At 36.4% G+C, this 27,515-nt stretch overlaps 6 protein-coding genes, 1 non-coding gene and 4 pseudogenes across 11 annotated transcripts; 6 read left to right on the top strand and 5 right to left on the bottom strand.

Annotated features, from left to right (window-relative positions):
* Nucleotides 1-282: 282 nt before the first annotated feature.
* LOC104708880 (uncharacterized) lies at nucleotides 283-5,709 on the bottom strand. The gene is made up of 14 exons (XM_087461355.1): nucleotides 5,686-5,709; nucleotides 4,612-4,793; nucleotides 4,460-4,502; nucleotides 4,147-4,299; nucleotides 3,946-4,050; nucleotides 3,617-3,672; nucleotides 3,362-3,511; nucleotides 2,810-3,208; nucleotides 2,412-2,515; nucleotides 2,142-2,300; nucleotides 1,802-1,857; nucleotides 1,141-1,707; nucleotides 926-1,052; nucleotides 283-819 (listed from the first exon to the last, which is right to left on the bottom strand). The coding sequence occupies exons 1-5, from the start codon at nucleotides 5,707-5,709 to the stop codon at nucleotides 4,033-4,035; spliced, it is 420 nt and encodes a 139-aa protein (XP_087317481.1). The 3' UTR covers nucleotides 283-819; nucleotides 926-1,052; nucleotides 1,141-1,707; nucleotides 1,802-1,857; nucleotides 2,142-2,300; nucleotides 2,412-2,515; nucleotides 2,810-3,208; nucleotides 3,362-3,511; nucleotides 3,617-3,672; nucleotides 3,946-4,032.
* A 5-nt stretch (nucleotides 5,710-5,714) lies between these two features.
* LOC104708881 (uncharacterized) lies at nucleotides 5,715-9,131 on the top strand (annotated as a pseudogene). The gene is made up of 7 exons (XR_015563212.1): nucleotides 5,715-6,121; nucleotides 6,708-6,782; nucleotides 6,876-7,391; nucleotides 7,502-7,881; nucleotides 7,984-8,213; nucleotides 8,306-8,471; nucleotides 8,597-9,131. The product of XR_015563212.1 is annotated as an uncharacterized LOC104708881 (transcript).
* A 1,065-nt stretch (nucleotides 9,132-10,196) lies between these two features.
* LOC104708879 (putative F-box/LRR-repeat protein At3g28410) lies at nucleotides 10,197-12,080 on the bottom strand (annotated as a pseudogene).
* Nucleotides 12,081-15,193: 3,113 nt separating this feature from the next.
* On the bottom strand, nucleotides 15,194-15,952 carry LOC104708877 (uncharacterized). The gene has a single exon (XM_010425535.3). It carries the CDS (start codon nucleotides 15,840-15,842, stop codon nucleotides 15,357-15,359), a length of 486 nt encoding a protein of 161 aa, XP_010423837.1. The 5' UTR covers nucleotides 15,843-15,952; the 3' UTR covers nucleotides 15,194-15,356.
* A 365-nt stretch (nucleotides 15,953-16,317) lies between these two features.
* On the top strand, nucleotides 16,318-18,354 carry LOC104708876 (uncharacterized). Of its 3 annotated transcripts, none has more exons than XM_010425534.3 (5): nucleotides 16,318-16,640; nucleotides 16,748-16,826; nucleotides 16,939-17,026; nucleotides 17,229-17,345; nucleotides 17,938-18,354. In XM_010425534.3, exons 1-4 carry the CDS (start codon nucleotides 16,365-16,367, stop codon nucleotides 17,323-17,325), a joined length of 540 nt encoding a protein of 179 aa, XP_010423836.1. In that variant the 5' UTR covers nucleotides 16,318-16,364; the 3' UTR covers nucleotides 17,326-17,345; nucleotides 17,938-18,354. The 3 variants fall into 3 exon arrangements, with proteins under 3 accessions (XP_010423836.1, XP_010423834.1, XP_087317069.1); XM_010425532.3 differs by having other exon boundaries at nucleotides 16,323-16,640; nucleotides 17,229-17,349; XM_087460943.1 differs by lacking the exon at nucleotides 17,938-18,354 and adding an exon at nucleotides 17,478-17,508 and having other exon boundaries at nucleotides 16,327-16,640; nucleotides 17,229-17,349.
* Nucleotides 17,021-18,999, bottom strand: LOC109125991 (uncharacterized). Its single transcript, XM_019228858.2, has 4 exons — nucleotides 18,839-18,999; nucleotides 18,265-18,440; nucleotides 17,971-18,166; nucleotides 17,021-17,858 (listed from the first exon to the last, which is right to left on the bottom strand). Exons 1-4 carry the CDS (start codon nucleotides 18,909-18,911, stop codon nucleotides 17,623-17,625), a joined length of 681 nt encoding a protein of 226 aa, XP_019084403.2. The 5' UTR covers nucleotides 18,912-18,999; the 3' UTR covers nucleotides 17,021-17,622.
* Nucleotides 18,498-18,579, top strand: TRNAS-CGA (transfer RNA serine (anticodon CGA)). The gene has a single exon. It is a non-coding gene; the product is annotated as a tRNA-Ser (tRNA).
* A 510-nt stretch (nucleotides 19,000-19,509) lies between the features above and the next one.
* Nucleotides 19,510-20,114, top strand: LOC104709976 (pathogenesis-related protein PRB1-3 pseudogene; annotated as a pseudogene).
* A 207-nt stretch (nucleotides 20,115-20,321) lies between these two features.
* Nucleotides 20,322-22,345, top strand: LOC104708875 (uncharacterized). Its single transcript, XM_010425531.3, has 6 exons — nucleotides 20,322-20,597; nucleotides 20,894-21,035; nucleotides 21,158-21,242; nucleotides 21,325-21,372; nucleotides 21,479-21,579; nucleotides 22,005-22,345. Exons 1-6 carry the CDS (start codon nucleotides 20,417-20,419, stop codon nucleotides 22,135-22,137), a joined length of 690 nt encoding a protein of 229 aa, XP_010423833.2. The 5' UTR covers nucleotides 20,322-20,416; the 3' UTR covers nucleotides 22,138-22,345.
* Nucleotides 22,346-23,346: 1,001 nt separating this feature from the next.
* Nucleotides 23,347-24,988, top strand: LOC104708874 (E3 ubiquitin-protein ligase SGR9, amyloplastic pseudogene; annotated as a pseudogene). Its single transcript, XR_015564170.1, has one exon. The product of XR_015564170.1 is annotated as an E3 ubiquitin-protein ligase SGR9, amyloplastic pseudogene (transcript).
* An 873-nt stretch (nucleotides 24,989-25,861) lies between these two features.
* On the bottom strand, nucleotides 25,862-26,890 carry LOC147940584 (uncharacterized). The gene is made up of 2 exons (XM_087461354.1): nucleotides 26,423-26,890; nucleotides 25,862-26,248 (listed from the first exon to the last, which is right to left on the bottom strand). Exons 1-2 carry the CDS (start codon nucleotides 26,888-26,890, stop codon nucleotides 25,862-25,864), a joined length of 855 nt encoding a protein of 284 aa, XP_087317480.1.
* Nucleotides 26,891-27,515: the final 625 nt, after the last annotated feature.

Genomic DNA, 27,515 nt, shown 5'->3' with positions numbered 1-27,515 from the left:
AGGTGCCTCAACTTCAATTTCCGTTGGCTAAGGTCCACCTTGCTCACCTATGTTTCTTTCAAGTAACTCAACAACATTTTTGGTGTCACGATGAATTAAACCTAAGATATTAATCTAGGTGATCAGTCTAACTTAAGTATTAAGAACAACAATAGATGAAGAACAAATAGATTTATCCCAAATCTAACAACCTAAGGTTAGATAATCATAAACCCCCTTTTGAAACCCGAAACCCAATAGTAAAACTACTCAGACATGGAAGTAAAAGAACAGTCAATCAAAGATGAAGAAAACATGTTTGAATTGCAAAGAGAAATTAAAAGGGTTCAGAATTCTTCTCTAAAGGGTTAGAAAAGATAAGATATCTTTTCCCAAAGCTTACAAGTACTCAAAAGCTGCGTAGAATAAAAGTTCTTGTTCTAGAGGTCGAGCCTCGTGCTTAAATAATAAAATAAAACCCTAAAAGTCGGTTTAAAACATAAAAGGAAAAGTTGTTTCGGGTGCGGGACTGGTCAATCTCAAATGCGGATCAGCCGATCTCGGATGCTTTTCTGCATTTGCTCCATCTACTTGCTAGTCCGATCGGTCTTCGACCAACTTTAGCTTTAGATGCTTGTTTTCATCCCAAAACACTCGGTTTTCATATAAATAAGGAAATGGGGCGAATTTGAAATACTTGCTAATGAAAGAGGGCCAGGTTGTAAAGTGACAGTTTTGGTATAAGAAACTCCTCTTACCACTGTAACCCACAAAGCCTTGACGCCGAAGTTGATCAAAGAAATTCCAACATAAGACTGCATCACCTCTGAATATAACCACCTGGAATTAAAAAAAGACAGAGCAGAAGCAAACATGAACAGAGAGCAATCCGTATTCATCAACATGAACAGAGAGCACAACTTAAAGCAACTATAATCGGAGTAACCTTTGTAATGGTAGAGCCTAGATGACAATGAGTTTCAACAACCTTCAGCTCTTCGGGTTAGTGCCTTCCCCTCATCCAGAAACTAATGAAGCTTTTCATTATTTTGAGCTCGTGTTCCCAGTAGCACCTAAAAAAGGTTGTTATAGTTGATGGTTCTCTCAGGCTTTCAAAAGGTTGTTAAAATTGAGAAAGAGAGAGAAGGATGATAACATAACCTGATCGGAGGAGATACATGGTCGATGGTTCTCTCCGGCTTTCAATTTTGGTTATCCACTCTACAGTTTTAATTGAAGAAGTTAAAATAGGAAATTGAAGGATATTATTATATGAGGAGAATTGAATAGCATCTTCGTCCTTAAGGAGAACCGTCGTCCTTGCTTGGACCAGAGATGAATCGATGGGACTCTAGAAGTAAGCAACACATATGAGAATCATCAACGACGGAGTAAGAGAGAGAGATAAAATTGAGAAAGAGAGAAGGATGATAACATAAGCTGATCGGAGGAGATACACGGATGGTTCTCCAGGAAGACGAAGAACAAGTGTTAAGAGACTGTGTTGTTGTTGTTTTTAGTTGCTGACAAATTTGTGACCCTCGTATCGTATATATATAGAAGTACCTGATGATGATGATGATGATGATGATGATGATGATGCTATTTCTTCACCAGAGGAGACATACCTAGCAAAATTCCCTCTTCAACAGCTGCTTTAGTGGCATTCAAAGCATCTGTCACTCTGCCTTTCTTCGCACCAGCTTCAGCTTCACTTACTCCTCCAATCTACACACAATTAGCTCCAGAATTTATAACACGACAGTTACTAACCAGGCTGATATGATTATGAGAGTACAGAAACAATTAATAATGGACTAACCTTCAAACTGAAACACCTCCAGAGAGATTAGCCAACCGTTATTGCAGTTTCTCCCTCTGCAACATCAAACTGTTCAGATTATTTCACGGTTAGATTGAAATCAATCCACAAGTCAGCAGTTGATATGTATATATTTACAATGGGCAACAATACTCCTTCAGTCATTGGAATGGTTACAGATTTAACAGTGCCGCATACTTATTTCTAACTGTTTATCCCAATTTAAATTTGAAGGCACATGGTCATAATTTTTCTCTCCAAGTACAAACACGAAAGGAAATATCAAGGCGCCTCACATGCTCAATGAGCATGGAAGTTATGATAAAATTAATATACTTACAGCGGATTTGAAGTCAGGGTTTGACAAGTTTACTGTGAGGTTTCTCATCAACAGTTAACTATCTGCCTTCTTCTATAAATAGAGACATATGGAATTTAATGTGGTTACGTCTGGTGAAAACCCTCTTTCGTTGAGCTCAGAGAATGCACGTTCAAGCCTCTGGCAAAAGATCACACTGGTTACAAACCAAGACAAAGGTTTTCAGGAGCACAGCTCGAGCTAGGTTCGATAACTCCAGACTACACTTCTAAGCTAGAGAATGCATCAGACCTGTGCTATATATGACATGCTCGATCAAAGTGCTATTACCGGTTCTCCATCACCCCCACCAAACGATCGACTTCTACCACCTGGATGGAGATCCATGTATTGATCTGCGGAGATTGTAACAGACATCACAATGAGTATCCAAACTTTGAGGCAGAAAATGAATATTGAACATGTTTTACCAATTCTTTTGATGAACAATATATAAAATTTGTACTAATAGGAAACAATCTAAAGTGAGCAATGCTATATACGACAGCTTCTATTATGAAATGCATCTTCCAGTAATATAGCTTAAGGACGAATAGGGCTATATATGGTACACATTTCTAAACATGATACCCGATAAATGCTCATGCAAATAGTTCAGTCAAAGAATCAGCAGATCTATTTTTCCTTACCTATCCAAGACTGTCGATCCTGCAATGACAAGATTTGTTTTCATGGCAGTTTTGAAGCTGAGTTTTGATCCTTACCCTTGAGAGTTCTTGCAATTATTCATCATTTCCGCTCAAAACTACGGCATCTATTGTTGCACCACAGGCTCCGAAGTCAACTCCATCATTGAAATTAGAGAACCGGTCACTGATAGTTCATGGAAATGCAGGACGAAACACCTTAACCAAACAAGACGTTTAAATTCTGATTCCTATCACAGGTCCCTGATCGCTTCTGCGGACTCCATTCATTTGATCCCTAAACCACCAAAAATGTTCAAGTAGCTAAACCTCAAAGCCTTGACGCCGGATTTTGTGAATGTATTCCACCGTAAGTACTGCAGCATGTCTGAATAAATCTACCTGAAATAAACAAAACATACACACATATGTAGAGCTCCAGAGTCGTCATTTAAGAGACGGAACAAAAGCAAACATGGGACGCATGAACAGGGAGCAATTCATATTCATCTGCGTGCATCTAACACAACTTAAAGCAACCATAATCGGAGTTACCTTTGTAATGGTAGAGCCTAGATGGCAACGAACTCTCTGGGATGTCCTTGACCTAATCCATTGACACTTCTTGTTCTTGATACCGGGCATTGAGTTTTTGTTCCCAGAATACATATGGATGCACATGAAAAACGCTCACTCATAATCAAGCTGTGTTGAAAAATTACGTTATTAAAAACTAGAACATGATCCAAAAACATTGAAAATTTATCCATAGCAAAGGATCGACACACAGCACAAAATTGATCTGCTTACCAGCAATTCTTGAAGCTTCAACAACCAACATGTAAACTACATTGAGATGGATGCACCTGAAATATAAAACCAAAGAGAAAAAGTTCAGTCATAACCAAGCTGTGTTGAATAATTTAAGACGTATAAAAACCGAGAACAAGGTAGTCAGCCATAATAATTTCCCTTTTTTGCAATCACAGCCGTTCTCTTGTTTCCTTTTTTCCATTTTTTCGGTTTTGACATAATTATGGTTTGGTTTAGCAAAAACATCTTGGCTGCCATTAATAAAAGTTTACCAGTGTTTGCATACATAAATGTAAAAGAAATTCATTTGATAGGAGAAAGCAGACCTGGAAGTTAGGCTTTTGACTGATGAATGTGCCTGAGACTCGTTAAGTAACGTCTTCAAGCTAGGCCATTTAAAAAAAAAAAAAACCTCAAAGTCCCATCATGTACTGCATCAAACAAAATACATAAGATCCAGTAAAGTTTCTTTCTGTGTCATTTAAAGAAAAAAGAAAAGAGACGATTGCATCTAAGAGTCTTTTTACCTCTGCATCAGCAGGGAGCACACAGATTAAACGCAAGAGCCAAACCAGTTTCTTCCTAATTGTTTCAACTACTAATTCCTCCCCCAACTTAAATCTGATCAGCAAGACCCCATTGAGGGCATCGACACTTGGCCACGGGTTCATCACCTGTGCCTACCATCAGCAAAAATGTTTTCCCAAGCTCCATACCCAAATAGCAAGATATGAACAACACAAGGACAATAATCACACAAATCAGTGTCTTCCTAATCGTTTCAAAAGCTACACATTCCTCCCAAACACAAATCCGAAGAAGTACAAGTAATGAAGGAACCTGAGCTAAAGGCATGAAACAATACGGAGGCGTGTGGTGTCGCCTGCAAGCAGATTGAAACAATTGATCGATAAAAAGGTTCATCAGATTTATACAAAGCGAAGTCTGAAACGCGATAGAATCGGAGAGTGAGGGAAACAGAGGAGACTTACGCGAGAGAGAGAGAGAGAGAGAGAGAGAGAGAGAGAGAGAGAGAGAAGAGAGAGAGAGAGAGAGAGAGAGAGAGAGAGAGGAAATCGAACCCCGAAGAAGAAGATGAAGGAGAACCAGGCGAGAACGGCGGAGACGGCGATGTTCGATAATTGGGATCCGTAGAGTGAGAGTGAGAGAGATTCTAGAAGAAGAAATATTTTTAGGATTTTCTATTTTTTTTTTTCCGTTTCCAAAAAAAAAAAAATCTGTATAAAATTCTGAATGTATTTACAGTCCAGGATTCGAACCCAAGTCTTTCACCATTGTTTAAAGTAAGTGTAAACTACTAAGCCAGGCGTCTCATTCGTTGATTTTATAACACTTTGCATTTATATATATTAAATTACAAGGAACGGATCCTTCGAGAAAAACCAAAAAATTAGTCTATCGCAATTGACAGGATTCGAACACCTCACCTCTACTCCGCAACTGAAAAAATTTGGGATTTTCTATTTTGTTTTTTTTCCGTTTCTGAGAGATATTTATTTATTTTCTCAAGTAAAAAAGAAATAATAGTGTATATTTATTATTATTTATAGCAATGACTAGAAAACTTGTTTATTGATCGGATAATGTCATTTGTCATTAAAACTTGTTTATTTTTTGATTTTCTCAAGTAATAGAATAAGAGTAATAAATTAATAATAGTGAGTGTATTTATTTTTATTTATAACAATGATTAGAAATACGAAGAAATTAGGAATAGGAAAAAAAAGATCAAAAAAAGGAAAATTTCTTTTTGTCCCCAATTGCAGTTGGTCCAACCAAAACCGAAACTCAAATCGAGTCGAAACGAACTTTTAGAAGCTATTACAGTATGCCTTTTAGTATCTGGGTTGTATGTATGTAAATGTTGTTGCTTTGGGTTAGTTTTCCCCTAAACCGAGTCGGTTTAGCATCAAGTCCATGCATCTTTCTCCAATCAGAAAAGGAAAGGTGTACTTAATTGAAAAAAAAAATACCTATTTTAAAATATTATTACAAGAACAAGCTCTATCAACTCTTTTTTGGGGAAAAAAAAAAGACATTCGAACGAGGGTCTTTAAAGGAAATCCCATTTGCACACCCACAAAAAAAAAAAAAAAGGAAAAAAAAAAACATTTGCACACAGCAAAACAAAAAGAAAAAAATTCCTTGACGAATCTTCGCGACGAGAGCGCCATGAGACACGGAGGCAGTCACCGGAATCCTCCGAGATCAAATTCAAAACCTCGTTCCCCGGAGAAATCAGAGGTGAATTTTTCTGAGCCTGATGGTGTGAATTACTTGGCTGATGAGTTAAGTAGCTTGAAGCCGAAACAAAATTCGGAGGGGAAGGGAGACGAAATCGCTGCTGGTGATGATGATGATGATGGTAAAACGAATGAAGATATTGTGCTGACTATTCTGAATGATTTGCAATCTAGCGTCTGTGAGCCAGAGCTAACGGAGGAGCAACAGAAGTTAAATGATGATTCGCAGGACGATGAGGTAAACGAGATTCTTACTCCAAATAGTGTATCGATAGAATTTGCTATTTAGGTTTAATTTGGGGTTAGAACTTGCTAATTTGGTTTAAGTTGGGGTTAGAACTTGCTAATTTGGTTTAAATTGGGGGTTAAAACTTGCTATTTAGGTTTAGATTGAGGTTATAACTTGCTAATTTGGTTAGAATTGGGGTTAGAACTTGCTAATTTGGTTTAAATTGGGGGTTAAAACTTGCTATTTAGGTTTAAATTGAGGCTAGAACTTGCTATTTTGGTTAGAATTTCCAATAGATTTTCTTGTTTTCTTTTGTATTGTTCTGGTTCTCTTCCCATCAAATTCATCATCATAGTAATGTTGTTGTTTAGATTTTCATTTTGGACCTAGCAATCTCTGATGGTTTTGTTAAAATTTCCATATGTAATCTGATGATGGCTTTTAAGATACCAATTCATAGTGGCGCTTGTTTATGGTATTTATATATATATATATATATATATGCATTTCCTCCTTGTTACCAAATTTAGTTTCTCTGTTTAGGTACCACAAAGGCTGACCTAACTGGTTGTCATAAAACTCCTGCCTGTTGCAGCTTCTGGCACTGAGGTCCATTTATGATGAGAACATGTTCATCTTTGATCGTCATAAAGATATGCGATACTTTCAGGTCAAGAAATAATCTTTCTATACTTACAGGATTCATTATCCATATTGTGACATAACAATTGTGTTCTAATTAATAGTCTACTGATTTTTGCAGCTTCATGTAAGCGTTGATGCTACTAGTGAATATACAGTCTCTGCGATTCTTAACTTGAACGCTGATCCAAGCCAGGACTCTCAGGAGGATTACTTATACTCTTTCAAGGCCCAGCACCTTCCGCCCATTGTCTTGTCGTGTTTACTACCAAAGACCTATCCGAGCCACTTACCGCCTTATTTCTCACTTAGTGTTCAGTGGATGAACCCTGATACGGTTACACGTCTCTGCTCCATGCTGGACTCGATATGGATGAAACAGCCTAGGCAAGAAGTCCTTTACCAATGGACGGATTGGCTACAGAACTCGTCACTTTCTCATATTGGCTTTGGTAACGAGATTGTTCTTGGTCCTTATGGTGCTGCTGTTACATGTTCCAGAGATAAGCGTGCTGTTTCTGGAAGTTGTTCCCTTATTCAGATATTCCTTATATCAAGAGTTATGACGAAGGAAAACGCCGTGATAGCTTCCTCCGGGACTTGCACGAGTGCTCTATATGTTTCTCTGAATATCCAGGTAAAAAATAAAAAATAAAACTTGTTCTTCGTCGTATCTGTCTACTTTTAGTACTGTTACTGTGGGTTGGTTTGAATTCAAAGCTGTATTTCTTTCCACCCTCTCCACAGGTGTTCACTTTGTTAAGTTACCGTGCCAGCATTTCTTTTGTTTGACATGTATGAAGACCTATACAACGGTCTTTATACACACAGCTTACAGACTTCAGTGTCCGGACTCGGATTGTCGAGAGATTTTCCCTCCAGGTATATTGAAGAGTGTGTTCAGCGATGAAGCGTATGAAAGCTGGGAAACGCTTATGATACAGAAAACACTGGAATCCATGACTGGGATTGCTTACTGTCCTAGATGTGGAACCCAGTGCATAGAGGACGAGCAGCAGCTTGCTTTATGCTCCAAGTGCTACTTCAGTTTCTGTACGCTTTGCAACGGGATGAGACACGTGGGTGTTGCTTGCATGAGCCCGGAACTTAAGCTTCAAATCTTGCAGGTATCATTATTGTGCCTTTGATCGGTCCCGACATTTCTCTTTGTTTATACCCCCCAGAGAACCTTAAACCAGAGACTCTTTCGTACATGTTAATCTATTCAGGAGCGTCAGGGTTCTTCTCTTCTCGGAGTGGAACAAAGGCGGAAAGAGAAAGAAATGATCAACGAGATTATGAGTGTGAAGGTGATCACGGAAAGCGCTAAACAATGCCCGTCTTGCAATATAGCCATCTCTAAAACCGGAGGTTGTAACAAAATGCACTGCAATAACTGTGGCCACTACTTTTGTTACCGTTGCAACGAATCTATCATCAATGGTTATGCACATTACAGGTCAGTGATTGTTACATAATAGAATAGATACACCTGTATACATAACATCTTGCCATCTTGGAGCTAAATAAACCCTGTCTTTTTGGGAAAAGCGAGGGAACACGTGAACTGTTTCCACAAGAGGCGATCCAAGAATGGAATGAGAGGATGAATGAGAGACAAGTCATTGGACAAGATCAAGCTCGACTGTATCCACAACGCGGTCAGTTTCCACAGCGCGGCCACGTATGTCCTAATTGCCGCCAGTTCAATGCAAAGGTACGTATTCCAAGCCAATGAATTATGGGTCTTGGTGGGTTCATTCATTAGATGATTCTTGTGATTTGTGTAGGTGGGACACTAACCATATATATATTGTATATGAATTTTTTTTTGCCAAACAGCAAGTTACACAGTGAACTTAACTGAATCACAGCGGCATCAAGGCGTGTTACACGGTGATATTATGGAGACGGAAAGCTGATAATTAGTTCAGAGCAGTTCTCAAATTGGAACCCAATCCTATAAAGAATTGGTGGACAGGGAAATGGGTTCTCGTACTCACTTGTTAAGTTTCAGAGAGTGCACTAAGAACTTGATTTATATACTTGGTACATCACGTCAGTTAAGTACAAGGACCGTATACAATTATAAGATGTGTATACGATATTAACGGGGTTTACTGAATCATGGATTTGTAAATTCATATATATATATACTAGGGTACTAACCCGCGGAAAACCGCGGACTAAACTTTTTTTTGATAAATTTTTTTAATAATTTATTTTGTTATTATGTTATTTATAAAGGTTTGTAATTAAAAATTCAGTTTGTTTATATTAATTTTTTTGTATTTTAAAAATGTTTATTGAAAACCTGTCAATAAAACATTTGCATGCAATGAATAAAATTGTTTAAACTTTTGTCAATTAAACAAAATATTTGCTATAGTTGTGAAGTAAGTAAAAATATATAACTAACATGTAAAAAGAGCAACTAAATATAGCTAGTGAAAGTTCTGAAAAACTTTTTAAAAAAACATGAATATTGTTTTTTTCTGTAACTTCCCTTACTTGTCTGTAATAGTACCTTCAAGCATTAAATATATTCAAATCTCATCTTAGTTTTATTTTCCAAAAAAACGGTGGCTAAAAGAAATATATATAAATTTTAAATAGATAAGATACTATATCTATATCTTTTATTTTTTATTTATTAATTTTTAAAATCTAAGCCGTTAAATGGAACTGTTATATATTTTATTACATTTTCTTTTTAATAAAAATTTTAATCCGTGCTGGAAAAGTTTTTTGATAAAATTTGTAGTTATATAGATTTTATTCGATTAGATTTTTAAAATCTTAGCTGTTAATTTTTTTTAAAGTACAATTAGTTTTAATGTAATAGATTTTATTTTTACTTTTCTACAATTTATTTTTATTTTATGTGTCCCCAATTTTCGTTTTTTAATTAATTATATGTATTTAATTAATTAATTAATCTTAATTAAGTTTTTCTAATGGCAATTGAATGTAATTTTTTACACATTTTAAGGTTAGTTTCATATTTGTACTTCTCAATTAATATAGTAGGATATATATATTTTATTAATTTTGAATTTGAAATAACATGTTTTACTCACAAATTTGAATCTTTTTGTTTTTCACTTCCAAGTCTTGCGTTTTGTAGTTTGCTGTTTCTATATGTTTTGTAGTTGACAGTGATGGTGAATTAAGAAGAAACTGCCGAGCTTTAATTTCCCTCAAGGAACATGAGTTTGGGCTCTGATGAAACAATCCGTTTCTATATATGTGTGTTTTAATTTGTAAACGTGTAATAAAGGAGTGTAGTGTTCTCTCGTATACGGTAGCTAGCTTAAGGCCTTAAGCCAAAAATAGTAAAATAGAGTAGAGTTTATCTATTAGTAATCTAATAAAAAATAAGCCTCATCAATGGTCGAATCTAATATTAAGACTCATCAAAAACATAATGATGCAAATATTTTTAGCAATTGCTTAGTTTGAGCACAATGGAGACATTATTGTTGTGAGAAATCGTTTCAACCATCTGAAGCATCTCTTCGAACCATTGTGCATCATTAAAGTAACTACTTCCCAACCATATAACCATCCTCTCAAGTGTCTTTGCGTTTCTCACCACCAATTCAATGAACGAAGCCAAGAGTTTCGACATTGCATTATTACAACCCAACATCTTATAGATCTCCTTTGATGTAGGAAACACCTCACATGTTGATCTCCAACAGTGCTGATCCGGAATTAAGCCTTTTAAACGATGCATATCCTGTAGAGCACAAAACATATAGTTATCCCAAAGCAAACTAACATCAATGGTTTGATAATTAAAAAAAAAAAAATCCTATATCCCAAGAAAAGTGGAAGACATGGTTCAGGAATATTCCTAGTCAATTATTAGTTTTTGCATGGAAAGAAAAGAGGTTTGTGGTATAGAGATATACCATTATGTCGTGGCTGTGCATTGTGTGTACGTAATGTTAGCTTCTTTAATCCAGGTGAATTCTGTAGTAACCTTGATATACCAGGGATAATGGATCGAACAAACTCCGTTTTAACAATCAAAGTTTGGACCTTGAGCGTTGGGAAAGGAACACCATGGAGCTGGGCGAGAGACAGAATCTAACAAAACGAGATGAAATATGATAGGTCATACTAATGAAAATTATTTGTTAGAAACCACATTAACCACTTAACAAGATCATGTTCAAGGCTTTAATAATACAACTATACAAGTACGTACGTTTAATTTAATATATATATATATATATATATATATATATACAATGTGCACTTGGATGTAAACACTCTCAAACAAAGAAAACCTTAACCATCAAAACAAACATTAATCGTGCAACCAACTAAGCGAATTATGCATGCATGGCCATGGTAACTTTTAGGGCTAGCTTTAGAGTATGTAAGAATTGAAACATACCTGAAGAAGGGTTTCCCCAAGAGTAAGCCTCTCTACGTTGTGTGATTTTGCTAGCATCTCCAGCGCCATGGTTTGATAAAAATCAGCCTTCGAGGGAAACAGTGAGAGACAGACAATGTTAAGGTCAGCTTCGGTCAAAGAGGAGACATCCACTAAAGTAGATGGTGACACCGAGTATCTCAATCTCAAACGATGGATGTGTGGCGCTATAATCACAACTGGCCCTGAAGTCAGACACTCCCGATCTATATCCAATATCCTCAAACTCGGTGATTTACTCAGATCAAGACGCTCAAGTAATGTGCAATTGTCCAGTGTCAAGCTTTCGAGGATTGGACAGCCAGAGAGAATATTATCAATGGATTCATCTGAAAGTCTACAAGCAAGCAGCGACAAGTTCCTTAGGGATTTCCAAGACACTATGCAACCGGGAATCATATCACAAAAGTCCACTACCACGGTGAGTTGCTTTAGAGAGGAACTTAGATAGAAGATATCCGGAAAACTGTAAGTCTTGGAGTATGTAAAATCTACAATGGACACAGACAGCTTCTGCACATTGCGGGAGAGAACGAACTCGATCCAGTTATTAACTTTGGCTGCATTGTAACCAGCCCTCATAATAAGATCGCAACTAGTGATATTGGGAGCCTTGTAGGAAGTTAGGGTTTGGTTTATCGCTCCATCCTTGAGTCTAAACTCATGGATGTAGAGAGAAGGTGTCTCGCACCATACATGCCTCCACCGTCTGGATAAGACGCAAGTTCTCATGGCCAAATCGGTGGGAATAAAGGAGAGAATATGTTGAAGGATGTCGTCTGGCATAGAGTTGATGAAATCTGCACCGTGTTGGATTCTGCAGTGGCTATGGTTTTTACCACGTTTTCGGCACCCCCGTCTCCCTCGCCTGTTCGCCATGATAAAGCAAGACGTTTTAGGTTTTCTTTTGCTTGCACAACACGTATACGTGTTGGTGTTGTGTGATTAAGAAATTAAACAAACAAAGTAAAATTGCTCTCCGAATAAGAAGAAGTTGTAAACGATTCTCTAAAAACTTGTTTATTGATCGGATAATGTCATTTTTTTTTTGGTAGTGGATCTGATAATGTCATTGTCCTAATTAAGGTCTACACTATTTATATTGATTAATGATCTTAACGTATTTCTAACTTAATATGGAAAACTAACAAATCGGAGGGAATAAAGGAGAGATTTTTGTATCCAGAAAATAAAAGGGATCTTGTATATGTAATATGGAAAATAGTATATATACTCATTCGTATAAGCGTTTTACATGATAAATTGCTAGTAAAAGACTCTCAATTTAGGATAATATCACAAGAGTAATAGTACTTTTGTTTTTCCAAAAAAGAACAAAGTTGAGGGGACGGATTATTTATGAGTTATTAAACAGGATCCGCAATGGAACATTAATGTAAACCATTTAACCAAACTTCTCATTCAAAAATAGTACAACAATAATTATACATATATAAAATTATATATTATACTTTAAAATCCCCTTTATAATAAAACGAAAGTACACAACATTGTTTTATAGACTATATAATTCAAATAAGTTGGTTAAAAATAGGTTATACATTAATTAATAGATTAATTGGTTATAAATAGGTTATACCAAAAATCTTAAAGAAAATATTCTAAAAAATCACATCATCTAACTTACCATATTAATTTCCTTTATGAAATTATTCATCAAATAAAATCTTTTGATATCTAACTTAACATATTAATTTGTTAATTATCATTATACTTCACCTCTCATTTTTATATATGAGTTTATTTTGTAAAACAAATAAATTATCATATTATTTATTATAATTAAAAATAGTTTTATTTTCGGATATACCATAAGTTGAATTTTTAAAAACATATAAATTGTTCAATATATAGAATATTCAAACTTTAGTAATATTATTCTTTAAAAATAATATATATTGAATTATAAATTTTACTGAGTAGCGGGTCAAAATTTGAATATTCAAATTCAATTTCATATTTTTTTGTTGAATTTTATAATTTTATATTATATAATAAACTTTAAATAATGTATTTTGAAATATTTTTAATATATTAAAACTTGATATAAAAGTTAGAAACTATAAACACTCTAAATTGATTTGTTATAACAATGTCAATAATATGTCACTATAATATGAAAGAATTTCAAGAAACCATGTATATTAAAACAAAAAGTATAACAATATATTAAATTACTCATAATATAATAACTCGCTTTTTAAAAACCAAATTTACAAAATTATGTCTTATAATGACATTCAAGTCATGATGTAGAATATACATTGTTGAAATAACTTCATATATATAACATAATACAACATATTAAAATTTTATTTTAAAATACAAAATATACAAATTTTGTATAAAAGAAAATTTAACTAGTGTTATAGCACGGATACTTATCTAGAATCATTAACAATATAAAACTTACAAAATATGTGTTTTTTTTCAAGTCATCATATTTAGCATATGATTTTATTGCATAATGTTTTATCTAAAAAAACAATCATATAAGTTATATTTTATATAAAAGTTACAATATAAATAAAATGAATTTTAACCCGTGCTCTAGCACGAGTCTTTATTCTAGTTATCGTAAATTAACAAAGAATAAAGGATTGAATAATAATAAGACCGACATATTGTCTTGTTGATGAGTCTTGCAGCTTAAGCGTCAGAATTAAAGCATGTCTTGTTTGGTGTATGCCAAATTTTAGATATTTATTGTTTTAAATCTCTTTATTGTTTCATTATATCCAAGAATTGTTTTTGCTTACTATCTCTGCTTCATCCGACAATTTATCCGGAAATTAGTAATCGGGAGTTTGAATTAATATTTCTTACGTTATCAAGTGACATATGGTTCTTCCACGTCTTGCTTGATAAAATTAACAACTTTATTTATTAACTCAATCGGTAAAATGAACGAAATATATTGAGGTTTGGATAGTCTACTACACGTATAAATATTGTAGAGGAAATATCGTGATTCGTGACACAAGAAAAAGTGGACTGTATTGTATTATCATTTTTTGTGGTCGTGATTATGTGTGGTTCACTAAGTCCCCACTAATGATAGCAGGCGTGATCTGAATTTTTGATAACTCCTTCGTTTTTAAATCCTAATATTGTTCGTTCCACTAAACTATTTATCATGCGACCATCATCACTAATATAATTTATATAGATTGCGTACGCTATATTTTGTAATGCGGTTTGGTGTTGATTTATTGACTCCTCCAATTCTACACATGTCGATGCCAAATTGCCAACTAGTATTATTGATGAGAAACAATTTTTTTTGAATATCTTACCTTATTATCTACAGAGACATTACAAGACTTCCCTTGAGGGACTTGATGAATTTTTAAATAAAGATGCCATTCTTTTATGTTCGTAATAGTATCCGATATTAGAAAAACCAAAACTGATACAAATGGTTTTACGAGTTTATCTATTTTCACGTCAAGATTTGAAATTATATTATTAATATAATAATATGTATATATTCTTGACACTCGTATGTATGTATATGATCATCACTCTATTAATTCTTAAAATCATTGAAAAAGTGTTAAAACAAGATCTGGTTCTGGCTAATATATGATTCTCTTCCTTTACAAGTGTTGACCAACTTTAGTAAATCCATGGGCATCCGATGCTGGTATTCCCCGCCTACTAGTTTCAAGTTACCAGAGACAAAAGTTTATAGGTGTTCTTGTTTTTCGTTTACTAAACTGATAACATTTGGAAAAATCATATCAATATGAAAGCAACCACGATGTCACAAGGTAATTAGCTTCTTCCGTAATTTACTATTAGAAAAATTGTAAACATTTAGTAGCCAAAATATAAAATTTTAACATTTAACTTAAAACTACCGGTGAATTTTTGTATTTACCAAAATCATGAACTATATATTAAAAAGAGAGGGGAAAAAACAATTACTCATGCAGAATCATCTAAATATATATTAAACTACAAATAACTTAATAGAAAAACCATGAAAATTCTGTATATTACAAGTTTAAATACAAACAAAATCAACAAAAAAGGAAGAATTCAACAAATAACTCTTAAAAAAACAAAAAACAAATAATAATAAGTTTGATACAAAAAAAAAGAAAGAAAGATTAATTAACTTATAACAACTTAGTTTGGATCAACAACATCTACGGTGGCAGCACAAGACAATAACCTTCGAAAAAACCTGAACATAATAGAACAAGCTTGTTCTTGTCGCTTCTTCCTTCTAACTCTCCTCTTCTCGCCACGACGCCGCTTTCTACTCTCGACGTTGATGTCACTTTCCTCCTCACTCTTACGTCGAAACGACGCTGTTTCCTTAACTCTCCCTAGACACGACGTGTGTGTCGACGCCGACGTCACGGCCTTCTCCGATTTGCTCTCATCGTCTTCCCTTGAGAAAGTGTAGCTCCGGAGATACATCTGTCGGCAAGATATGCTATCCACTACACGCGCTTCCGGAACGCCACCTCCACGACGGACGGAGCGAACGAACTCGGCGTCCGACTCGGGCCACTTATATAGATTTACGTAGGAGGCACGCACGGGACGAACAGGCACGCGCGGGTCATGTGCATCGTTTATGCAACTGGAGATACACACCGAGTTCATGCTCAAGTTTTTTTTTTTTTTTGTGTTATATTTTTTTCTCCTCTCGGCCTCGGTGATTCTGTAATGCGTATGTCTAATATATATATGGATTTTGGTTTCTATTGTATTTTAAGGTTTACTAACGTGGAGGAATAAGTAAAGCTTAGATTTGAAGAAAAGATTAGTGGGATATTAAAGTAGAAATGTTGAGAGAGAGAATGATTACGGAAGGGAGTTGTTATTAATTTATTAATAACATTATAGTCCTTTAATTGGATAATCCAATTGAATTTTTCCATCAATACTTTTAACTACAATATCAGTTTGCGATTGAACCGGATAAAGAACCGGATGATGCAATAACACACATCTTTATAATTTACGATTAAACCGGATATAGAAAGGTTTTGCGTTTGAACCGGGTACATTCACAATTTCCGATTGAATCGGGTAAAGAAAGGTTTGCGTCTAAACCGGAAGCATCTTTCTTATCTTAAAGAACATTTATTGATTTTTCTAGTTTGCGCCCAAAAAAAAAAAAAAATGTTTACTTCTCTTGCGTTATCGACGGCACCATTGAGCACGACGATTGTCTCTGCTGCTACGAGGCGGTCACAAGTTTCACAGCCTAAATCCAAGAAATCCAAGCCGGAGAATAAGCGGCCAACGACGACGTCAACGAGCGGTTTCTCCTCCGGCAGAACAACGAAGGAATTGACTTGGAAATGCGTAGAAGGCTGTGGAGCTTGCTGTAAGCTTGCAAAGGACTTCGCTTTCGCCACCCCTGACGAAATCTTCGATGACCCTGATGATGTCGAGGTTAATTTTGTTTTTTCCACCCACCACTTGTTCGACGAAATTACTCTGTCAGTTGTTAAATTGTTAATTGTATCAATGTTTTTGACGTTTTTTTATGCTTAATTCAGCTGTATCGAAGCATGATCGGAGATGATGGATGGTGCATAAACTACAACAAAGCTACACGCAAATGCTCCATTTATTCTGGTACATATATTTATTTAGCTTATCACTCTGATGCATTTGTTTATCAACTGAAACTTTATATGCTGTGAACATTTGTAACCAAAATCTCGTTATCTTCCTTTCCTGAGTTCAGATCGTCCATACTTTTGTCGGGTTGGGCCGGAGGTTTTCAAGTCACTCTACGGGATTGAAGAAAAAAAATTCAACAAGGAAGCTATCAGGTAACATCAGTGATTCTCTTTGGTTGTATAATTCTCTTTCACAAGCTCTTACACTGAGAGTGTTGAAGTCAAGATCAAATGTGTATTTATCTCTTATTTAGGGGATTCAGCTAATTATCAACTTGCTTACATAACTTGATGATCCTACAACTCATTTTCTGTCCCGGAATAGAACAATTTTAATGTCTTTTTTATGCTGCAGCTGTTGCATTGACACCATTAAGACGATTCATGGTTCTGATTCCAAAGAATTGGATAACTTCAACCGTGCTATCAGAAGTAGTCCGAACTCGAGTTAGATAGTCTGATGAATTCCAAGGCAGGTACTGATTCAGTTCTTTTATTGGTAACACATACCTTAAAGTTTCATATGCATCAGTGGCTTAGAATGTGTACTATAGCTTTCTCTTTTTGTGATTATTCTGTCTGATTTCAAAAATGTGGGGCAAAGAAGCAAATACCAAAAACCAGATGGCCAAAAATACCAAGATTTCCTACTGTCAATCCTCTTTCCTAATAGAAGCTGCAAAACTTATGAAACACCAAAAAGTCTCTGTTCAGATAATTGTTTGTGGACGAACCTGCTCAATACCATATCATATCACAGGTTCAAGTCCAAGTTCATCTTCAGGTTCATCACTTTCCTCAAATAGTTGCATAAACCGAGCTTGATCTCGCTGCTTCTTCATCCTTTGAGCGTGCTTGAACGTAAAAACGCCTCCAACCACAACCAGAGTTGCACACAATACGCCTGCTACAATCGCTATCGTGACTGTTATCCCGTTGTTTCCTTCCTCTTGGGGACTAGAACCCGTCGTTGCTTTAGAAGATACTGTACACATCATTGCATTCAGTTCATATATGTAAAATTACTTGTGATCAATCATATCTGTTCGTTTATTTTTTGACAGGAAACATAAATGCGGAAATTAGTTTTCACTAACCGGAGTCGACCTGGGCGCAACCGTGGCAGACAAAAGTAGCATTAATCTCCTTTTCTTTAAAATGCATATAGATTTGGCTGGCAGAGAAATCAGAGGGACAAAGTTCCCATTCATCGAACTCTTTGTCTGAAACAAGGCTGCCTTGCTCGTAGACTCCGCATCGCTTACACTTTTCGCCACCAATTTCAGTCATAGGCTGTTGTAATAAGCAACAGAAAAGAATCATATAAGTTTTCACAATCTTGATTCTTGTTTAATAGATAGAGATGGTTGTAAAAGAGATTAGGGACGAGCCTGCCATGATTCTTGACCGCGAAAAGTGTACAAGACACCGGTTTTGGTAACATCTGGAAGAACACTTTTGTTCTCTCCTTTGCATTGAAAGTAGACAGTGTGTTTGAGCTTGAACCAGTCGTGCTTTGTGAATATCTCAATCGAGTTAAGTGTGATAAATTGTGGCTCGACAAGTCCTGAAATTTTAAAGATAAACCAATATATACATTTGTATTTAGGTAACTTGCAAACTAGTCGATATGTCCGAGTGGTTAAGGAGATTGACTCGAAATCAATTGGGCTTTGCCCGCGCAGGTTCGAATCCTGCTGTCGACGATTTTAATTTTCTTATATTTACGGGAAATTCCCGGTTAGATTAAATTGCAAATACAAGAACCCCCTTTTTTTTTTTTTTTTTAATTGGGGACGTTTTCTATTCCTCATGCAAAATCTACACAATCGATCTATGAAAACAAAAAAAAACATCATCGAAAGATCGATTTTTCTTGAGCGGAGAAAATATTTGGGTTAACCAAAATCCAAAAGAAGCTGTTTTGTTTCCTGGCAATCCTGACTAGTAGTGTAGATTTGTTACCTGGGATACACATGTGGATGATGATGTACCAGAAAAGAAGATTTCTCCAGATCAGTTGATTCCCGATCGTCATTTCTTAATTTAATTTTTGGATTCTTTTTTTTTTTCTTCTATCCTTTTGGTTATTTTTCTTGTCAAGGAATGATGAAACAGAGGAAGACGAAGAAAGCTTGGGAGGAAAAAGAGGGAACAACAATAGACAATAGAGATTCTCACGTGCGTCTCTCACGCGCAACGTTCGTATAAAAACAAATAATACACTAAGTTATAGCAAATTTGTAACGTTCGTATAAACAAATAATATACCAAGTTATATTTTGCATTGAAACATCTTAAAAGCCCGTAAAGTACTCTTTTTATTTTTGTTTAGAGTTGTACGATTTTTTTATCAGTTTCATTAAGTTCTCAAATTTGATTATACTTTTAAATCAAAACGAACAAAGTCAGCGCTTACACTTTTGTTTTGTTTTATGTAATGGCCGTTTATTATTCAAACAAACCAAGAAAACAACCAAAGAAACAAACTGAAAACGAACAGATGAAGAGACACAACCTGTCAAAGCTTGTCAGAAAATGGCAAATCAACTAACTGAAATATGAATGTTTTCAAAAGTAAACACAAATCCACAGAAACAAAAGACTTCTGGGAATGAGAAACACGAAGACGACGACTACTTCTACTCTACCACGAAGAGAGATGTCGTCGTCGTCGTCTTCGTTGTTTCATCATTGTCTCTCCCTCTCCTTCCTTCTCCTCCTTCTTCTAATCCCCTACGTCGTCGGAACTCTCTCACCGGGCACCAAAGCCGCCGTCGAACGTGTGACTTACAGAGGAAAGAAGGTTTCGCAATCGGCCAAGTTCTTACTCGCCCACAACGCAGCGCGTGGAGCTTCAGGCGCGTTGAGTCTCAAATGGGATAAAGGCTTGACCCGTTTCGCTTCTAATTGGGCCAAACTACGTAAAGCGGATTGCAAAATGACACATTCAGGTGGGCCTCACGGAGAGAACATATTCTGGTACCGAAAGAATGAGAATTGGTCGCCGAACAGAGTTGTTACTAAATGGATGATGGAAAGTGTGAACTACGATCGGACGACTAATACCTGTAAGCCTGGCCAGATGTGCGGTCATTATACGCAGATCATTTGGCGTACAACCACAGCCGTTGGATGCGTACGTGAGAAGTGCGATAACGACCTCGGTTTCTTAGTGATTTGCGAGTACTCGCCTTCCGGGAATTACGAAGGCGAAAGCCCTTTTGATATGCCTAAATAACATTTAAAATTTATACATTTTTTCCCCCCTTACTAATAATGGTCAAGTCCTTTTTGTTTTCTTTAAATTTTCTTATAATGTATATTGACCGTGTTGATGATGTTCAAAGTTATGGGCTTTGACCTGTTATATGGGCTTTTTAAAAAAGGATATGTGAAACGCTGTCGTTTGGTATAATAGCTAATGTAATTTCGAATCTGCTTCATTTGTGTGTTTCGTCATCGTCGTCACTGTGAGAGTCTCTCGATCTCTCTGTAGAGAAAAACCCTAAAGATTTTTTCTTTTTTTTTGTCCGGTGAGAAATGAGTATCATTCGTACCGCGATAAGATCGACTTTGTGTCTCCGGAAATCGGATCATGTAATTAGCCGTAGCTCTCTTCTCTTTCTTCAGGATTCGAGGAAATGCCTATCTACCGCCACGGAGACGGAGCAGCCTCCTTCCTCTCCGTTACCACCGCCTCCGGGAGGTCCTCCGGGAGAAGGTTCTTTTCTTTTTAATTCCCTTCCATTTCTCTATTGTTTCTTTAAGAGTATGTTTTCCAATTTGTGAGGGTTTTGATTTGCTTGGAGTGAGTATATCTGAAGCTAATGTTTGGTTTTCTAAGTTTAACCGCAGAGGCTATTATCGAAATTTTTATCCAAAAAAAGAGTTTATTTTGATTGATATAGAGGTAGAGAGCGTAGAAGGACTCTGGATTGTGATGTGTTTGGGACTTTAGTTCAATATGATGTACGCTCATGTTCCTTGATCGTGTTTTTTTTTTTTGTTTCTTTCCAGGGAGGTTTTATGGGAAATTTTCAGGCTTTTCAAAACATTCTCTGAGGACTGATATTATGAACGTACTCGAGGGCTGCAATGTGACACCAGATGACCTCAAATTCAACTATCCGCGTGGTGGAAACTTAACCCCTGCGGCAGTGTAAGTTGTTAAGATTTATTCGAGTAGTTATTACAAGATTTGTTTTTGGAAGCGGGAAATTTCAATTCCAAACTAACGAATAACAATCCTTCGTTCATTCTCGACGATGTTTTGTATATCAGTTTTGTCCAGTTCCCTTCCCTTTCAGCATATGATAGAGCACTTCGGAATATCGCAAAGAAAGGAAAGCTCTATAGATTAGAAAGGGTAAATCCTTCTACTAATTATAGACTTTGTTTTTGTTTGATGACTATTTTAATCCGGAGTTGATTCCTTTGTCTATGATTAGGCTGCTCGTTCTCAGTGGGATCCAATTGTTCCTTTTGAAGGGAAAGTGGTAAGCTATATTTTCTGTCATGACTACATTGTTTATCGAGGTCTTGTTTCTCAGTACGACTGTGATTGGTACCAATTAGTATTTGATGAGATTTTATATTGTTTAGGTTGCATTACATGGGCTTCCGGTTAATGCAATAACAGAAGACATAGATAGGTTCTTATCTGGCTGTCTCTATTATCCTGGATCCATCCAGTTCCTCACAATGTGAGTAATTATTGGTTTACTAATTCTTATTTTTTGGCTTTTACTCTTTCCGCATTTGATTAGCCGTTAGTTCCACTAGTGGTCTTGCAAATCCAGTGCTCTTCTGTTTGATTAATCAGTTACAATGATTTTTTCTGTACTTTTGGATTTAATCATATTACTCTCACTAGAATAAGCAATACATATATGTTAATAGTACAAATGTAAATTGAACTTCTCCGAGAATTATCAGAGGAGTGATATAACCCACTCTGGACTGTCATAATGTTTTGTTTTCTTGACTACGACATGTGACATTTTGTCATCTTGTTTGACACATCATATCTACAGATCTTTGTGCTCTTTGGTCGTGCTGTGTAGTAATTTCTGGATTACTGATAAAATAAGGACATGAAACTATTTTAATGCTTTCTTTTACCCTGCAGTCAAGGACTTGGAACCTCAAAGAGGGTGGCGTTGGTGCGTTTCACATCACAGACCCAGGCAATGAATGCATACATTACAAAGAACAGGAACTTCCTTCTTAACCAACGGATCACATTGCAAGTTCTGCAGTAATTTCTTAGTTCCCATTCCATTCTGGTGGTGTAATACAATGGTAAGACCAAGCGCATTTTTTTTTGTGTCTTTACTGTTTGGATGTTCTAGGTCGAGTTGATTATCAAAAATTTCTATCTGCAAACTTCATGATGCTAGAAAAACTATTGTTGTCTCTTCCCTGGCTCAGTTTGAAGTTTATGAATAACAAATGCATGTCTTAGCAGAAGCAGAACGTCTCAGATAAGCAGATGTTACATTGTTAAACTATGTGATCTTTTTTCTCTCTTGTATTTTGACTAAAGCTGTTATCTTTGGATGCCCATGTGGTGAAGTGATCCGTCTTGCTTTTAGAAAGTGAATGACTTTGTAGTTTTGTACTATAAGGGTTTAGTGGGGGCACACTCTCACTAGTGCAATAGAAATCGAGCACAGTAGAATAATATAATGAAGTTTTTAATTGTTCACTTGCTTTTCTTTAGTGGGTCATCTTTACTTGTCATTGAAGCATCTTGCTATCATATCTTCTCAGTTCTCACGGTAACCAATCTTTCTTCATGAGTCCCACTGGTTGCGTAGAAGATCTGATGCATTATTAAATTTGTCGATTTTATGATTAGGGAAACTGTACGTCCTTATGCTTATAATTAAGATGTTCTTCACTTCGGTACTAGTGAGATCCAATAAACTGAATGGCCAAACCCCTCTAGTAGGATTTTCACTGATTTATGGATCAATCTAATTGGTGAGCTTTTTTTTTTGTCATAATGGTAAGTTTTTCTTTGGAATGAGGAGTAATTATGTCAAAACGCTATTGAAGACTAAAATCATGTTTAGGGATTTGGGAGACATGAGAGTTTGTGAAAGTATGGACAACACACCGGGACAAATGCATAGAGACTAGAGTTATAGAATGGTGTGGTCATCTGAATTATTAATCTTTTCAACACTGTTACTTGAAGACAACAGTTGAAAAGATAGAAGAAGCAATGGATTTAGCCAATAAGAGAAGATCTCTTTGTCCTAAACAAACAACATGAGTTCGGTAAATAATCTTATCTAAATATTTGGTATGAATTGATGTGAAAGTAGACAAATTCCATATGGACAAGTAGATTTATATAAACAAGCCTATCCAAATTCTTACTATACTCCACAGACTATTGTCTGGTCCCACTCACTAGCTTCTTCACATGATCAAACTCTTGATCAACTTTGGTAAACGTAACCAAAATTATAGTTGGTTACACTGTGATCTCAAAAGTTTGGTTTAGACTGTGGAGTTAGTAACATAAGCAAAAGGTATAGTTTTCTAAATTTCTACACATAAGTACATAACCTTCCAAATAAATTCCTCGAGATTTCCTATTTTTCAAGATTTAGAAGGGAAATGAAACACTTTTCAATTCCATAAAGTTTGCAAGCTAATTATGTCTGTCACCAACAGTGGCAAAAGTGTCGTTAAACTTTTGCCAACCCTTACTCCATTCATTGCTTCTACACCTTTATTCTCCAATTTCATATTTACATCTATCAATTAAATCAAAACCCCAAACAAGCAAAGCCGACAACAATCTCTTTTGTACCACACCCTACTTGTTTTTTCCTTAATAGAAAAATCACATTATTTTATTATTACTTTCACCAAACTCCTAATGACTTAATACATGTTATATAAGCAAAAAGATTCATCAAAAAAAAAAAAGTGAAAGTGTCAAGAGAAGTGAGAAACGAAGCACACAAGATCCGATATGGAAGAAGAAAACACCACGATCATCATGGCGTCACTCTCTACCCTCTCTCCTTCACATCTCACAAATCTCACTCACTCCATCCTCTCAATCTCCCACCACCATCGTCGCCGCCTCGCGGCCGTCCTGTCCTCTCCGACCCTTTTCTCCCTCACTCTCCGCCACCTCCTCTCTCTATCTCTTCCAGACAAAACACACCTCATCGCCAACCATCTCATCTCACTCCTGCACCCTCTTCTCATCAACCGTAAACACCACTCTCTCACCAACATGAAGCTTCGGGACCTCGACGCTGTGGTCCTCCTCCTCTTTCTCTGCGAAACCCACCAGCTTGATCCAGATGTCCTTGAAACTTCCGCCGATAATTGGCGGGAAATCCTCGGTAACATGTGCTCCGATACCATGCTTAGTAATAATTCCGGTCTCTGGACTTGCGATGCCGGAATCTTGATGCCGTACATAGAAACCCTAGTCAGATGCAAAAGATTCGTGGACATAATGGGAGGCTACAACCACCCTCGCCGGGGAGATCAGAAACAAGGATACGAAGTTCCGGCGGCTAGAGCGGCAGTGTTGGCGTTACGTGCGGTCGAGGTATTCAAAGGCGCCGGAGAAGAAGTAGAATGCGTGATATGCAAGGAAGAGATGAGCGAAGGGAGAGATGTCTGCGAAATGCCATGTCAGCATTCATTTCACTGGAAGTGTATATTGCCATGGCTAAGCAAGAAGAACACGTGTCCTTCCTGTAGGTTTCAACTCCCCACCGACGATGTCTTCTCAGAGATCCAACGGTTATGGGAGATCCTCGTCAAGAGTAGCGACTTACACGTGGCGTGATCTCATCTCGCGGTGATGGATACATGTGTAAAAGAAGAAGCGTGTACATCGTTCGTTATCTAAAGATATCTAATAAATAGTACGATATATATCAAGTGCTGTTACAGAGATAGGAGTGTTTGGACCGTTTTGAAGAAGCGTATATACATCGTTCGTTTTTATTTTATTTTTAGCTGTTTTGTTATTAAATAAGTTCATGCTAACAGTAACACGAATAGGGATTTGTTGTAATAGAAATGAAATTAACAGATATAGAAAATCAATTTTATTTGAGTCGCTCAAAATCCTAAAAGGAACTAATGGGCCTATATATATTCGAGCTTTCTACATTTGGGCCTTACCCAACTAATACAAGCTATTTATTTAGTTGTCCTTTTATTTCCTGGGCCAATTATACGATTGATATGATAAAATAACGAAATACTAATATCTATTATGTAGCCGCCAATGAAATTTTTTTAATTTGAACGACCAATTAAATAGAGTTGATCAAAATGTCATGTGCAACTATTCTATCGTGAAAAGTCAGGAATACAAAAATAAGAAAGAAAGATATTCTAATATTAAAATTTGAAGTGAATTATTGTTTTTATTTTTATATTTACGCGAAGTGAATTATTGTTAACAAACAGGAACGTAATAGATAAATTTTAAACACAAAAAAGTTTTTTTTTTTTTTTTTGTCAAAAATCATCGATAAAACTCTAAAACTTAACTTAGGTTATTCAAAAAAAACCTATCATGCATAGTCCATAGAAGGTTTTTGGGATCAAGAGAAATGTCTGCGATGAGAACCACCTAAAGGCTAAAAAGTATCGTAGTTGCACGTATAAAGTGCGTCCGTCGAAGTGAAAGATAAGCCGTTCCTGGTGAGCAGATCAAACTGTCGAAGTAACTATTTTAGGTTCTTTTCATCTTTTGTATATTTGCTCAATTGTTTGATGATTTCTTTGTCTTGTTTTTGTTTTTGTTTTTGTTTTTTTTTTTTTTTTTTTTTTCTGCATGTAGTTAGAAGAACATAATATTAATGTTTTTTTTAATTTAATGTTAAATTATATTCAAAAGAAAAATAAACGTTTTACAAAATTTATGTGGAAAAAAACTTTAAAACAGATTCAGTAGTATCTAGCTTTAAACCAAACTTGAATAGATGTGCTTTAACATCTTTGAAGTGTGCTTAGACAGTTAAAGACATACTTGTCGATCTGCTTAATCAGTTGCTCTGTCATCAGTGGGTGTTCACCGTATCTTCTACCGTTCTTTTCTCTCCAAAGTGAGTAAATGGTAGTTTGAAAAGCATAACCCAGGATAAATCGTAACGTTTTGTCAAAAGCATTACCCGCAAGAAGAGAGAGAACTTCTGGCCAGCGACTTGTGTATTTATCTGCGAGGAGCTTTTTGACTAACCCTTCCCACACCAACTGTGAATAAGGACACTGAAAGAAAAGGTGGTCTCTCGTCTCTAACGGGTGATTGCAGAAAATACAGCTTACGTTGGCCTGAGGAAACCATTGCTGCATTTTTTCCCCTGTGGCGACTCTGTTCTTGAAAACCAACCAGGTAAGAAAAGCATACTTTGGGGTGGCTTGTGAGAACCATATCACTCTGTATTCGGCCAGTTGTGGTCGAGAAACGTGGATGTGTGACCAAATATCCTTTGTAGAGAAGCTGTTCCGGTAGCAGTCATTTTTCCCTTTCCAAAGTGGTATATCTTATACCTCACGAGAGTGATGAAGCTGCAGTTTATGTATCTCCTCCTCTACAGTATTAAGTAAAGGGATCCTATGTCGCCGCCTCCGCTGCCTAATCAGTACGTCGGCCATGGAGCTTGTCTTCGGGATTCCGAGATCGATAAACCCCCTGTCCCCAAATGTATCATGTAAACATCCCAGTGAACTCCAGTTATCAAACCAAAAAGAGGTTGATTCACCATTGTGCACCTGCATCTTAATGAACTGCTTTGCTAGGCTCCTATATTTCAAAAGTTTCCGCCAAATCCATGAGCCACAAGTTGTGTCATCCTTTTCTGCCCAGAAGGAGCCACTTCGAATAAGAGACCTCTTCACCCAATCAACCCATAAAGAGCCTCTGGCTGAAGAAATTCTCCAAATAAGTTTAAGCATGCTCACTTTATTTGCTTCCACGATTGATCTTAGCCCCAAACCTCCTTCACAAAAGTAGAGCATAGCCGATCAATCTCCTGAATGCAGGATTTAGGGAGCCTGAATGCTGATATCCAGAAATTTGTTAGACTGAAAAGAACCGAGCCGATAAGCTGAAATCTGCCTGCAAATGAGAGCATCCTAGTGGTCCACGAGGCAATCCGCGATCGAATTTTTCTATGAGAGGGAGGTAGTCCCCTGATGTCATCCGCCTTGGTAAAAGCGGTAATCCAAGATAACGAACTGGAAGAGAACCACATGCAAACGGGAACTGGTGAAGGATCTCTTCTTTGGTGGCCAAGGGGATGCCAGCAGTATAAATGGTAGATTTTTCAATACTAATGTGCAAACCTGAGTGGACTGCAAAATCATCAAAGACCTGCAAAGCACCGGATACTGACTGTTTGGTCCCATCCACAAACACCATCAGGTCATCAGCAAAGCAGAGGTGAGTAAGTTTCAGCGGTTTACATTTGGGGTGATAACCGAAAGCGCTATTCGCAGCAGCCACATCTAAATTGCGGGATAAGACATTCATGCAGATAACAAAGAGATATGGACTAAGTGAGCAACCTTGTCGAAGGCCTCGTGAACTGCCAAAGTAACCAGCCAGTTCCCCGTTTACTTGGACAGAAAAAAATGCAGTCGA

This window comes from Camelina sativa, chromosome 8 (assembly GCF_030686135.1).
Source record: "Camelina sativa cultivar CO46 ecotype springtype chromosome 8, ASM3068613v1".
Taxonomy (NCBI): domain Eukaryota; kingdom Viridiplantae; phylum Streptophyta; class Magnoliopsida; order Brassicales; family Brassicaceae; genus Camelina; species Camelina sativa.
This window is presented reverse-complemented; position numbering and strand designations above follow the sequence as displayed.